Genomic DNA, 14,939 nt, shown 5'->3' with positions numbered 1-14,939 from the left:
TCTCTGCAGCATATTGTGCATGCAAATATGGACAATGGGCGGGGGGGGACTCACAGATGACAAAACACCTTTTGAGTTGTACTCTTTTTTTTTTTCATCATTTTATTGACAAAAAAAAGCCACTTGTTGTTCCTCTTGTTCATAGAAGAAAAGATCCAAGAAATTCCTGAGAAAGCAAAAGGGGAGATCTTGAAAAGAAAAATCACAATTTAAGCTCATCAAAAGCCTTGCAGTTGACCTTATCTCTGTGCATTGAGGAGGTTGAGACTGAGAACAGAGGTGGGCCTTAATAAAGGTATGCATTTAGGTAGAGAAAAGCAAAAGGTTGACAATCTAGTCAATATGAAAAGTATTACAATGGCAAGACAGGGGTTTGGCCACTTGTTAGTGCAGTCAGTGAGCAGTACAGAGACATATATGTGCAGATGTAGACATGGGGATAAGGAGAGTAAGATGATGAATTACCCTGAGCCGGGACAGATGAAGGATAAAGAACAGTTGCTACCAATGGTTGACTTCTATAAGAGGAAATCTTTGAGGGGATTCTTCAGAGGGATACACATAAGACAACAACACACATTGCAGCTGTGAGACTATTAATCATTACTCGACTCAAAACCAGAGCAGCTTACGTTACTGTTCACAAATATAAGAGCTTCATAATCCTGAAGTTTGTTCACGTTTTCATTGGCATGGCAAGAAAAACTAGTCTTTTGCAATATGAACATAAATGCACACTATATACACTCTGACACAAATGCCTGTCAGTGTGGTAATTAAGGCACTGAAGTGGGTGGGATTGTGGAAAAACACGCATGGATACAGGGAGCGTTAATGCAGAGGGGGGTTACTTTTTTAACACGTAACTGATATTACTGGTAAATGTAATGAAACAAGTCACTGTCAAGCAACCCAATATACCATATGCTCACTGGACTGTCTAAATGAACATTATAGTATGACTGTATGATTTTATTAAAAAAAAAACATGATTTGTTACATAGATTATCAAGGCAAAACAAAAAAAAAAATGGAAGAATGTGCAGCTCTTCTCTAAATCCAGCAATGAATTGTGTTCAGTCTGCATCCTTTGTGCCTTCTTAGACACTGCAGACTGGTGATCGTACTGTGTATCAACAGTCTTGTCATTCCAAAGACATGTCTTCATTTGCTTCTTTTAGTCACAGACTTAAAGTCATTTCTTTCATTTATACAAAAATGAGTTTCTGAATAGTGAACGTGAACCATCTCTTCTTTTTATATCCGCACCAGAAAATCAGTTTTGCTCTGGTGATGGTTCATTATTGGCAGAGATCTGCGACTGTGTGGTGTGAAGCTCTGGAAGCCCTTCACACTTACGGCCTCTGCAGGTCATGTCTTCTTCACTGTGTATCAGCTCCATTTGAAATTTCCTGAGGTTGGGTCCTCTCCAAACAGCTGTCATTTTAAGTTTTGACTTTGACGCTCTGGCAGGGACCAGGCTGTGGATTATTGTTAGCTTAATTGCTGCATGCTGAGGAGTTTATGACAGATGATGGCTATTTTAGTAACCCTGGAATCCAACAGGCAGAGAAAGTACAAGGTGATGTCAGACACCTCACTCTCCTCAGAGGTATGTCCATGGGAAGAAAGTATCATATGTCCTTCATGTGAACAGTTATCCATGAAAAATAAGTTCCAGGTTCAGTTTTTAGGTTGCTTGCAGGGGGCACAGAAGCATTCAGCTCTGGAATATTGTAGAAAGAGAAGGATAACATAATTAGTATAAATTAGTAGTATGATATATAGTCTATTGCATAAGATAGTCTACTATTGCCTGACAAAAACCGAATATTAAATGTATGTTTATATAGGAAATTTATATATTGCCATATGACAAAAATATGATAAAAAAAGATGATATTTCTGTAGAGTGTGCATTGTGACAGGGCCTTTCTTAAAGAGAATAATATGCTCATTTACAGTCTAATACATTTATTTTGTTGGTTCTGCTAGAGGCTGTCTGCATGTATGTATGGAAAACAGAATGGTTTCAATCTGTCTGAAATAGTCAGTGTTTGCTTATGTCTTTTTAAGGACTCCTCCAGAACAGCAAAGTCAGCTCTGATTGGTTTGTCGAGTGCAAGCTGCAAGAGGCTGTGTCTTTGGCAGGTGGCAAACTAGATACTTCTGCCTTTTGAGTCATTAATATAATCACACGATTCAGTGTATACAGCTGTTTACCATCCCACGCAGGGCCAGGCGACTCATTGCTTCCTCCTGACCACCTGTTTGAGATGGAGCTCACTTTCAGCTGCCACAATAGGCAGCAGGTTCGTCAAGTGGTATGATATAAGGTGACTTATGCTCTCGAATAACATGTCTTTGGTCCGGACCTTTATGGAGGAAAACAGGAAATGTGCAGTGTAAGTAATCATGTTGACCTCTAGAAGCAAACGATGAAATGGTTAGATTTCAATCTATTTTTGCCTCACTGGCTTTACATAAAAAAATTTCAATATATATCAAATTTTGACAGACTCACCACTCCCTCAGGGTCCACAAGAAGTAGGTGTTTGGGTAGGCCACAGTGCATGCCCGTTAGCACATACTGTCCTGGGTTGGTGGTACTCTCCCGGACAAGAAAGTCTCCATCTCGGACCAGGAGTTTCTCTGCATCTCGTCGGCTCATCCGGCTGTGGTACCAGGTCTCCCTGCGGAGCTGCTCCTCATTTGGGGCAACAGGGGCTCTGCGTCGGGGTGGGCTGGGCCACTGGTCCTCTAAGATTCGTACACCTCCCCCTCCAGCTTGTGAGCCGGAGCCACCTGATATGCTGGACCCAGCACCTCCACCACAGGCCTCATGGAGCTTCAGGGCATCCTCAAATGGCCCTGCGGAGACAAAGATTATTCAGAGATACAAATGTGGCTGTTCTGCAGTAGCTTTTACCCTCATTGTATTCGTTATATTAAATGTAAGGACTCACTCATGTCAAAGAGGTCCTTCTTCGGACTGTCAGGCACCCTGGCCCCTCTGTGTCCATCTGGACCCTGTATGAGTGAATCCAAGTTTTCCAAACTGCGGGTGTTTACATATTGGTGTTCTTCATAATCCTTGCCGCTTGATGGCTGACCATCAGCACACAGGTAACCATCTGATGTCAGACCTGTCAATGACAAATGAGTTTCTAACATCTGTGATTTTTTTGATTGATAAATGTGTGCAGTCCTCTAGATGTTGGTGAGCTAAAACTATTCAATGTTTTAAATGTTTGCCCCCTCTAGTGGTTGAAATCATAACACAGTAAACTAAATATGTGCTCAGCTTGTTTCCACTTATCATTGGACTTTTGCTTTTAGTGCCAAAAGTGCGCACTCAAAATAATGAGATGATGGAACCATTAATTTGGTAGTACGTTGCTATTTCATTTAGCTATGGTCAGCTTTTTCAGCTTATTAGAATCCACAGCAAATGATAATAAAAGTATCTTCAGCAACAAACCATACATGCTATTCAGATTGCACTGAAAACCAGCTCTAACCGTTATTTCTGACAAATTTGGTGTAAAAGACTAAAACTGATGTCAGAGAATCTTGACTTCCCTTATATCAAAGATGAGAAATTGTGCACCACGAGGGCAACTCTTTAATCTCAAAAGCTATCTTATCCCAAGACTCCTAATTCTTTTAATGTGATCCTGAGAAATATCCAGACAGTGAGGGCCTGTCTGCTGGTTGGGAGGGGAATCGCTGTCTGGCCACAAAGTTCAGCGATTTCCAAACACAACAAGACTGGAAAACACAACCATCCTTCATGCAGACATATCCACACAAACCTAAAAATATCTAACCTGTTCTCTATCAAGAGACATTGCTTAGTAAGTGAATGAGGACATTACAGCCCAATTTACATTTTAAAAATGCATATCCATACACTTCCTGAGTGTGAAAACCCTTTTACATCGATATAGGTTAAACTTGCCCCAAATAAGGTCATGCTCTATGATAAGAAGCTTCCTGTCATTTAGAAAATAATGACATGATAAACAGTAAAGGTGTAACAGGTTAAGTACAAAGCCAGTCATTTCTCTACCTGTTATAGAGACTTACTGCCACAGGGTGTCTCACCTGAGCTGCAAGTGGTTTCAGTGTCCCAGTGGAGCTCATAACACAGCTGACCGGGCGGGTAAGATGCTTGCTCCCTCCTGGCCGGTGAGCCCATCTGCGAAAAACAGGACCACACCGGGAACACACATCATAAGTACATCAGTTTCTCTGCAAAATAATGCAGAATTCTCGTCCCCTGCCTCTGCGTAATGCAGTTTTGAAGCACTCTGCTTGAAACATCAGCTATGGCAAGTCACCATATTATGAGCATGCTGAGAGGAGAGGCTGAAGGTTTCTTTTACCAAAGCTCATTATGTAATCATATCTGTCTTTGGCAGTTATGGTACAGGCACATTAGGGAGTCAATTATGGAGTATATTTTCATGCTCCTTTGCTTCAAATCAGTGTAAACAATGCAGAGAAGAAAAAGCAAAACACATCAGTCACCAGTTTATGAGGGAGATGTCAGAGGGGTTAGTATCACAGTCATCCTGAGGTAGACTTTAATAATAGACAGCTTGATGATAACCAGATGTAGTTTCTATTATATCTGTGATAACATTAGATTATGAGGTTGAGTATCACTCTTTGGCAGTGCTGACAATTACAATGGTAATGCTGACAAAAAGCTATACATAGAAAGACAATTCTGTGGTGTGGTAGAATAATCATCACTATACAAACATTATGACAGACTTCCAAATCCCACTTAAGGGAAAGTAAAGCAGCGATTGCAACAAAATATTGTTAAACTATTAAAAGCAAAATGCTATGTAGTAAAATGTCTACTTCATTATGATTTACATGAGGAGATTTTTAACACTGATGTGCCAGTATATCAGTGCCAAATCCAAATCAAGGAGTTGTGATCTGTTCGATCAAATGAATGTGATCAGTGAAATAGGAACCACTTTTCTCTAATCTTTGATTTTTTTTGGAAACAGAGGGGAACTGGATCTGCTTGCACCTCATGTGACTGATTGTTTTCTTCCTGTGTAGTATGTACATTGCGATTTCCTTATGAACTAAAGTAGAATATAAGTATACGACTGCATGAAATAGAAAGTACGAGTACCACAAAACTACACTCAAATAAAGTAAAACCAAGACCTCCTTCCATAATCCAAACGCTAGAGCCTAACCTGACTTCACCCGTGCCAGAGCACTAACCTGAGATGCTATCTTGCTCTGTGGTTGGGTATGGATGTGACCCAGGAAGGCTCCGCTGGGCCTAAGTCTGGAGTCCACAACTCCCCCAACAGGAGGCTCCTTCCCTGGAATACTGTTGTAGTAATCGTGCTCAGAGAAATCCTCCTCTTCCCCCCACATTGGTTCGTCTGTCCTGACAGGCCTAAAGAGAAAAACATGTGTAAGTAAGAGGATACATTTTCATTAAGGTCTAACGCTACAGCCAAATGCCTAAATAAAGGCAGTAAAAGCTTTTTAAAAAATGATTCAGATGTTTGTGTATGACACGAATAGTAATAGTAACCATTAGAAAAGGAAATCTGGGTTCTCAAAACGATTTCTTCTGATCAAAAAAACAGCAATCTGTCTCACTTTTTCTCAGCTGTTTAAAACGAGCTATTCGTTGAAAATGACATCATGTGAACTGTATTCATATTCATTTAACAGTGTGCAGTTCTATATGTGGCAGTACCTACATCCATCTCATAGCAATATGGTGACCATTATGAAAATATCCTGAGAATGTGTCTGCCATTCTCCTGCCACTTCAGAGATGCAACTCGTTTTTTCATCGCTTTGACTGAACTTCCTGTTACCTCTCCATAGACGCCATGGTTTTAGGAGGGCTGTGTAGATACTGTTTGAATTGCAGCTCGAAGGCCTGGCCAATGGTACTGATGACACTTTGGGCTAAACCGTCTGAGCACTCCAGGATATGACATGCTGAAGGAAGCCAAAAAGCATTGCATCACACAAGACAAATTGTTTCCTTATGAGCACTATGTGAGAGGGAGCTTTAAAGCAGTTTAAATCAATTTAAAAATGGGCAGTAAGGCAGATGGACATACCTCTCTGATTCACTGGGTCTTTGGCAACATATGCAACATAATCAGGTGTGTCCTGCAATGTACAGGATAGAAAATACCATCACATCAGACTTGAATTAAACACATTATTTCTAATCCTTATAGTTTTTTAATAATATGATGAGAAACCAGAGAAACACAAATGAGTCAGATACAAAAAAAATGTCCAGACAGCAATGTTAAGGACTGCACTCACTGTGTCTCCCCCAGAAGCAAATGAGATGGACTGCATGGGATGGTGTGCTATCACCTGAAAGAGAAAATTGAATAAAAGATGTTTCTATTGCAGCAATTCATTTCAGCACACTGTATAGGAAAATGAGAAACTAAAGGCCAAGTGCTGTAGACCATATGTCAAAATCATGGACAATCTATGTTTCATTTTTTTTTTCCTTTCTTTTTTGTATCAACACCGAATAGTAGAAACAGATAGGGATTTGAATGAGTTAAATCGGTTCCTGATCATTTGGTTACTTATAACAGCTTTTGAACAACAGGATTTGGCAATAATTTTCCAGGGAATTCCAAAAATATGTGACATTTTTGCTCACTCACGAGCTCTTTGCTTAAAGGCCGGGTGTTTGTCTTTCACTAGCCAACAATGGCAGCTGTCTGAAACACGAACTAACTTTAGCTTAACAATGAAGCCCACAAATGTAAAATGTAATTTTACGGGATCCCCGAATGAAATCATAAGTCATTTTCTGAAGATTACACATTCAACTATCAAAGGTTATTACTTGGTATTTCAATAAGGGTGGTATTCGATATCTTGTCCATTTAAATTTCATTGGTAACTTCACAGTTAATATCACCATGATGTTTAACAATTAAAATACTAATTAAGTCATGCAAATCATAAAGGAATGGAACTTTAAGAGAATGCTAAAATAGTAATCGACACTGTTTTTCTTCAGATCTTCATCTTACTGTAGTTAGGGGTGAATCTTATTTCCATCAGCACTGAACAGTAACAGTTCTTAAAAGCCTATGAAATCCAGCTTGATCTTTGAGCAGTTTATGGTAATTAAGCGTCATCTAACCTGTCGTGTGGTCGGGATGAGCAGACCAAGGCCATCTACAGAAATATTGACTGTGATGCTCATCCCTGCAAATCGCAGGTTACTCTTCCCCATGACCGACTGCAGAGCTTTGTTCAAGGCCTGAATGAAAAAGAATACAGTGAAAACTACAATCACGTCATAACTGTAAATTATTTAAAAAATGAAAATGTCATGCTGTGAGTTTATTATTTATCTTCCAAAAAAAAAAAACTGCATAGAGAAATAGATGGGTGTGTTTTGTGTTTTGTGTTGGTGTTATAGGTTTATCCAGTGCTGCTTTAGAGCCAAAACCACTTTTGTTCATGTGGAATAGGACAGATCCCTTGCCACAAGTATAACAAAATGTACAAGGTAGGATTATAAACCAATTATTAACCTTCTTCCTCCAAGCCCCCTTCCCTCCTGGCACGGCCTCACAAAGCCTGTTGATGGCTTCCCTGATTAGAAAAATGAAGAAAGGTTGCAGGTTAGTCCAAAGAGGCACACACTGGCCACCGAGCAAACTATTAATGGTATGGAAATCATGCAGGTTTATTGTTATCTTCACACAAACACTTAGATAACTGAGTGATAACAATATGAATAAAACTGCGCTGAAGTACTCGCTTAAACCACGCTTAAACATGGACAGAAGTGTCGCGTTCCCTCATTCCGTCCAATGCCACAGGTCAAAGACCAATAACAGTTTTACATTTTTAATTCACAGTTGAACTGGGGAAATTGAAGCAACAGAATGTGAAGCAAAATATATATTTTTTAAGGTGTCACTCTTTAGATGACAACTATGCAACAAAGCTGCTAAAACTCCTGGGAATTGCTGCCTAATGGGTACCCAAAGTGCACGTCTCCTCGTGTGTGTCCAACAGTGGGAGGGAGGCATGATGCGGATTTAAGGATGTAGCTCGTAATCTCTCTACCAGGGACAGTGGGGACAGCAATCAAGGGCCCAGCTGCCCCTATCAAGTGGCTTGTAAATATTTAAAAAGCAGCGTCCCGGGCCCCGTCTCGAGTAAAGGTCTTCTCAGGGATTTTTGAAAAACACCACAATGTTTCAGATGACTCATGCTGATGAGAGCAGGAGGAGGAGAGGGATGGGCTGTTGTTGTTTTCGCCTGCAGTCTACCCTGCAATGAAATGCCAGGCCTCATTATCACCAGTGCTGTTGTTAAACAGCACGACACAGAGAGTACTGTTGGGAGACAGCACCTTCTTCGCATCCAGGAGCCAAAAACACATTTTTGAAATTTGTGTTGTGTGCAAACTGAGGCCAGTTCTAGCTGAGAATTTTTTTACTTTTTATTGCTGCTTTTGAATCCCATCCAGCAAGAATTAAAATACAATTAATATCTTGTAAAATTAGCTTGGTAGATGAAGGAAGCAATAGGATTTGGATCAAATGCCTCACATGAGCTACAGTTGAACCAGAGCTCGCTTGAATGTGATGCCTCTCCCAGAGCACAGAAACAAAACGAAAAAACAACAACAACAACAAGTTCATCATCGGTGCAACAATCATCACCAAACTGATGCCTTGCAATCGGGCACATTACAATTGAGAGCAGCCAGCTCTTTGTCTTTTATGGTTCCTCCCTTTGCTTTTGTTTTGCTGTTTTGTTTTTGACACCCCTCCCTCCTCATCTTGCTCCTCCTGAAGAAGTTACAGCCAAAGACATTATCCAGCAGGGCGCGTTCACGGAGACCACTGCAGCTTTCCACACTCATTAGCGAACATCATCAATAATAGATCCCCTATCTCTATCACTCCATCTCTGCCGCCTCCCTCCACCCTGCACTTAAGCCTTGGATGCACAGTGAGGCTCAGATTACTGCCGATCGATTGTGGAGGAGAGATAGGAGAGGTAGAGGGAGAGGAGAGACAGAGGGGGGAGAGACAGAGGCGAGTTGCTCCCCCGAGGTTGAGGATTGCATAGAATGTGCTCTTATAACAACAACATCACATGAAGGGCATGGAAACACAAGGAAACAGACATACAAAGAGCCTCGGGCACAGTTTCATATATAAACACATGCACTGTCTGACCTGTCTCGCCAGGCAACACGAATACAGAAGTTGTGTTTGTCTCTTAACTGAGGCACACGCAAAGTGGGTCGGCCTTTATGCTAAGCCTTGTGACTTGAGTTTTGATTGAAGCCTCTTATGCTTTCAATTGTACAGCTATCAGTGAATATTTTACTGCAACAGCAAATTATTATTATTTTTTTTTTGGCCCATGTGATAAAAAAGTTCCAAAAAGTTAGCAGGTTTACACCAAAGCTACAGGTGTCACTCCATTATCAATTGTGTAGTTGTAAAATCTGATGTTAGTTTAGAAGTAGCAAATGCTGCTCATTTGATTTAAGTATGCCAAGTGAACATACTATATAACACGTAAATACAAAATGAACATTTCTGCTTCTGTTCTAATGCACTGCTGCAATAAATTGGGTATCATAGTGACCGACTGAAATATCCATTAACACTGTACATCTTGGATCAAATTCTCCTGACACACCACTATCAGTAAAGATGGTTACCAGCTTACCTTGTCACCTGAGTCCGTGTGTTAAAGTCCAGGGATCGCATCGACTTCAGTACTTCAATGCAACCCATGTACTACAGTGAGAAAACACACACATACACGCACATACACCCATTAAATCAAATACAGCAAAATAGCTAAGGGCAGATTTTTGATTAATGACCCTGAAGTGCTGCAGTTACTAGTTTTACGTTCTCAAACTGAAATCCGTGGACATTTCTGGAGCGTAAAACATTTAATAATTCATCTGTAAATGTGACTATTTCCAACAATAATCTAAATGGAATCCTCAGAAAGACCATTAAAATCTGCTTCTAGCTTTGTGGCTTCCTCCTGGATCTCAGGTCAGGGTGCTAATGGCACCTTGACTAGATTAGCAGCACTAAGAGCTTCATATCGTGGACAAACAGCAGCTTCGTAGCCCTCTGGGGGATGCCAGGGGTGTGAGTGTGCTTGTTTATACAATTATTACTAGTGAGAACATTTCTTTGAAGAAAAGGTTTCGCAGTGAGTAAAACATACAATATTTCTGTTTGATTGCCATTTTAGATCCATAAATCTGTGTCCATAGATTTATCCATCCAACTAATATGAGTAAACCTATTATCCGCGATACATTTGATAGTACATACATCTACTGTAGCTTGTACATGCTAAATAAACCAAATTAAGAGGAAAGCACGTGACTAGATGTCTGATCAAACTTCTTAAATTCAATGCTTAAATTCCACACAGTAAGGCTGAATCCATGTCATATTGATATGTTATATTGTCATATTATAACTGCACCACAAACAACCACACATAGCAGGGAATGAGAGACAGAAAGAGCAACCTTTGAGCCTGAGGGCTTAATGAGATTTCTAATAAGATTTGGACTTGAGGGAAGTCTTCCATCAGGGAAATTGTGACCTCCCCCCTCCTTCCTTTTCTCTGCCAATGCTTCCATTGTCACACACGCATCTGCTGATGCAACAAATCCCCTCCTCTATCAGCCTATCTGCACTGTTGTCCTTTTGACCAGAGCTCTAGCTTACTATCCCTACGACTAGTGACACTGGCTTTCTGAGAAACATTCCTCAGAAATGTAATAACACTGGCATCCCCTTCTCAAACTCTGTTTTGTTGCAGGCGCCCTCTTTGAACTCAATCATTGCTGTTTCATCGTTTGTCGCTAAAAAAGCTTCACATTTCGTTATCTAATATGCTGTCATTTTATCCTCAGGGCAGTTGCGGAACAAGAACCACCTTGTATGTTGTATAATGTTGAGTGACAGATGAAAGACACAAACGGATCCTGTTTTCAGTCCAGTCAGCGCATACCCTGCCTTGTTTGCAATTTATGAAGTGAGTGGTTCTGCAGGAGAAAATTTTCCTCACTCTGGACAACAAAGTTCTCTCTGATTTCAGACTTTTGCACACTGTTCATAGCAGTTTTGAAAGCTTACCCCAACACAATTGGTGGAATCTTTACATAACCCATATGAGTGGTTAAAGATAATCGGATTACAAAATAGATATATAGTTGTTTTGTTTTAGAGTCAAAGACTTTAAGGAAACCGTATGAAATGATAGCAGTCTAGCTTTAATCTAGCTGTATTTACAACAGCAGCTTTGGCAGCCACACTGCTTGTTTAATGGTTGCTGCAGTGCTCTGGCTATTGAGGATGGCAGATGCAGGCAAGACACAGCACATGACATGGCTGTGCGGACATAGAGGATATGTAAAACCATTTCACATATGTCTCTCCTAAATGAGGGCTGGATTTGTGTGACTTATTGACTGTGGAAGTGATTGAGAGCCAGTAGAAATAGAGAAAGAGCGACGCTCACTAAGCTGCTTAAGGATGGCACAGTGCAGCAGTCCCTCTGACACCAATACATGCAGTAAGTGCTCCTCCCTGCAGAGATGTACCACTGAATTGCACATATAGCTCTGCTTCAGAAGCCATGAAATACTGCACATTTCAAACATTAACTCACACGGATCATTATCGCAGCACACCTTCTGATAGTAACAATTTTCTGCTTGAAGATTCATCTGACCATTAACGGAGATATCAATCGGAAATACGAGGAGCGGTTGTTATCAATCTTGGAAAGCCCTGCATGATGATCACACCTCGTATGTACTCACCATTAGGACCTCTCCCACACTGATCCAACCTCCTTTCCCATATCACATGATGCAAATGACTGTGATTAAATGTAATTGAATATAGGAATGAATGGTGCCTGTATAATGCTATTAGAAAGCATGCTTCGGCCGCAGACTGGCCTAATCAGGAACCATGTCATTAGCTTGAGAAGGAAGGGGGGAGAGCAGTGGCAGAGGTGAACAGTCATGGGGGATTGCTCAGGGGAGATTGACACTGACGTCAAGCAGACTGCTTTGGACGGGAACCCCTTGTAAACAAGAAATCACTCACACACTCTGAAAAAGACTTTTCTTTGGAACACTTATTTATCTACTTCACTTCAATCATCCATTATTCTTTAGTCATCATAATAAATACACAAGGGGTATCTATATTTATACTAATAACAGTAAACGCTGTCATTCACTATTTTGTGGATGAAATCATGTGTATTCACTGCAAACATGAAAGTAAAGAATCTCAAAAGCACACAAAGAGCACCACTCCCACAGACATGTGTTACATGCTCTATGAATACAGTTGGTGATTGTTTTAAGTACAGCGAGATGAATGCTACCTTTGGTAAACAGTGCGGCTGAACAACAACACCTTCTGCAGACTATACACATCATTTCATGGTTTCAGGGTCTTTCTCCACCCCGACGCCTGTGTGCAGTCCCGATGCAGTCTTCCAATCAGCCACACCGATCCATCTATATGGATTAAATTATGTATTCCCCTCGTCCTTGCCCCATCAGCTGCATAACACACCGCATGCTAGTGAGATGTTCTTTTGTTTCCCACCCTGATAGAGCACCCTTTAAAGAGTTCCTGTGAGAGGGAAACTGTTAATCAGCACTAGGAAATTATTTCTATTTTTTGTTTGATAAAAAAAAATGAAATCAATTGATGTTTAACTTTCTCTGAAATGTATGCATTTAAAAAAGCTGCCTGCTGACTTACCCTGACAATATAAGAGGCCCCTTGTCCTCCAATCTTCTTGTCAGAGTGCAGCCAGCCTTGAGAGGGTTTGTGGATGAAGCTGCCCTTCTGGCTAAAGTCCTCTCCCCCCAGCCACATGCCTTCCACCCTTGTCCTGCGGTTCATTCCTGATCTGGAGCTGCTGGGACCACCAGGGCTCACCATAGCCTCTGCGGCCCCAAATCCCTGCACTCCTGGACAAGCTGAATTTGTTGCTGCCACTGCTCGCTGCCCTCGTATGGCCTGTAGAGAACAGGGGGTGACACACACAGGGTCACAGGAGTTAAGCACAGCTGCAAGGCTGGCCACTGGGCCACTGGTCGCACCACTGGCCCTGAGTGATGAAGACGATGAGGACACAGAGGCTTGGGAAGAAGCCGCTGCTGCCTTGCCCGAGTCCTTGCTAGAGCTGGAGCTGGAGCTGGAGTTGGATGGGCTCCGGCTGAGCAGGGAGTTGGAAAACTTCCACTGGGGCATCTTAGGGATGAGCATGCAGAAAGTTGTGGTGGCATCCTGTTCCCCATCCAGACAGGGGGAGTCTGCCAGGGCTGTAGCCCTAGCAGAGGAGGAGGACCTGGTGCTGGGATCCAGAGGAGGCAAAGGAGGGAGAGGAAGGTTCGGGGTGGAAGAGGGGCCCACTGGTGTGGCCACAACTTTGCCACTCATGGCTAGGCTCTGCATCAGGTCGTCAGAGGAGGTCACAGACTCATTGCGAAAGCGGCCATACTTTGGCTTAAGGAGCATGCCCGGAGGAGCCGCCTGAAGCAGGAGCTGACAGGGGGGATAACTGCCAGCGGATGGAGGGGAAAGGGGAGAGGGGAAGGGGAGGGGGAAAGGTGTGATGGAAGAGGGAGATGGAAAAACCAAAAGAGCAAATCTTCCAGGCTAAGTCCTATATCCTTGTCAAATCAGCTTAAAGCTGTCTGGTGCTCTCCCGCTCTGGCACACGCACTGTCCCGCTCTCATGCCGCTCTCCTCCTCATCTGAGCTGGCCCGCTCCCTTCCACTGCCTGAGGCAAGATCGCTCGTGTGCTCCCAGTCTGTCTCTCCCTCTCTGTGTATGATGTCATTGGCCTGTTAGCCCTGCCCTGCCCAGTTGCTCTCAGATTGTATTCACTAAAACACATCTGCCTCAACCACCGTCTTCCCAGACACACACACACACACACACACACACACACACACACACACACACACACACACACACACACACACATTCTGCAGATCACCTGTTTTTCTATGTACCGGTACTGGAAATTCATCAAATTAACATCCTGCGCCAGTGCAGAAAATCTGTGGGGAACATTCAGAGTGGTATCACCTCTCAGGATGAAACAATGCTGTTGATGTGTGAACTGAAAGAGAGCAATGTCACTTAGAATTCTGTTGATATTACGTTGCTTTAAAGATGGTAAATATTGCATTTGGAATTGCATGATAATGCCTTCAAGCTCTAAGTTGAAGAAGTGCGAGTGGAAATTGTTATCTATTCCAGGCAATTGATGTAATACATTTTTTTTTTTTTTTTTTACATCAATCAAAAATATATATCCAAAAGTTTTTACAAAAAAATACATGAATGTGTACACTAATTTCCACACTATAGTACAGCAATAACCTGCAGCCATGTTAAAATAACAACCCAAAAACTGATCAAATATCAGAAGGAGATCCATCCAATCAGTTAAAGTGAATTTTGTGCATGTCGATGTGAGCAGGTGTAATCCCATTTGTCCTGGCTACATACAGAAAAGCAACAAAGGAGACAATGCAGCTACGCTCATAAGGGACTGCATGTCTGACAGCATCCACCCCATCCCATCTGCCAGAATTCTTTCGCCACAGACCCTCCCATCCACCTCTCAAGAGAGCAATAAGCAATCTCAGCACGATCCATTTAGCTCCTCGCCCCTCGTACACTCCCTTGTGCCTTTCCCGCTCATCTCAATTGCATTGTTCCATCTTGTAAAGGCAACATAAGGGAATCAGAATTCTTTATCTGAAACACAAAGGTTCTCATATAGAGATTCACAAGGCACAACTTTTCTTTAACTTTTGTTTTTGTTCAAACATAGT

The 14,939-nt window shown here is 41.9% G+C and overlaps 1 protein-coding gene across 1 annotated transcript; it reads right to left on the bottom strand.

The window, feature by feature from the left end:
• Positions 1-123: 123 nt before the first annotated feature.
• Positions 124-13,968, bottom strand: shc2 (SHC (Src homology 2 domain containing) transforming protein 2). The gene is made up of 13 exons (XM_075484353.1): positions 12,846-13,968; positions 9,748-9,818; positions 7,581-7,641; positions 7,184-7,303; positions 6,337-6,390; positions 6,123-6,174; positions 5,871-5,997; positions 5,257-5,437; positions 4,108-4,201; positions 2,967-3,146; positions 2,525-2,871; positions 2,224-2,375; positions 124-1,726 (listed from the first exon to the last, which is right to left on the bottom strand). The coding sequence occupies exons 1-12, from the start codon at positions 13,605-13,607 to the stop codon at positions 2,247-2,249; spliced, it is 2,178 nt and encodes a 725-aa protein (XP_075340468.1). The 5' UTR covers positions 13,608-13,968; the 3' UTR covers positions 124-1,726; positions 2,224-2,246.
• Positions 13,969-14,939: the final 971 nt, after the last annotated feature.

The sequence above is a fragment of the Odontesthes bonariensis genome, chromosome 15 (assembly GCF_027942865.1).
Source record: "Odontesthes bonariensis isolate fOdoBon6 chromosome 15, fOdoBon6.hap1, whole genome shotgun sequence".
NCBI classification, from domain to species: domain Eukaryota; kingdom Metazoa; phylum Chordata; class Actinopteri; order Atheriniformes; family Atherinopsidae; genus Odontesthes; species Odontesthes bonariensis.
This window is presented reverse-complemented; position numbering and strand designations above follow the sequence as displayed.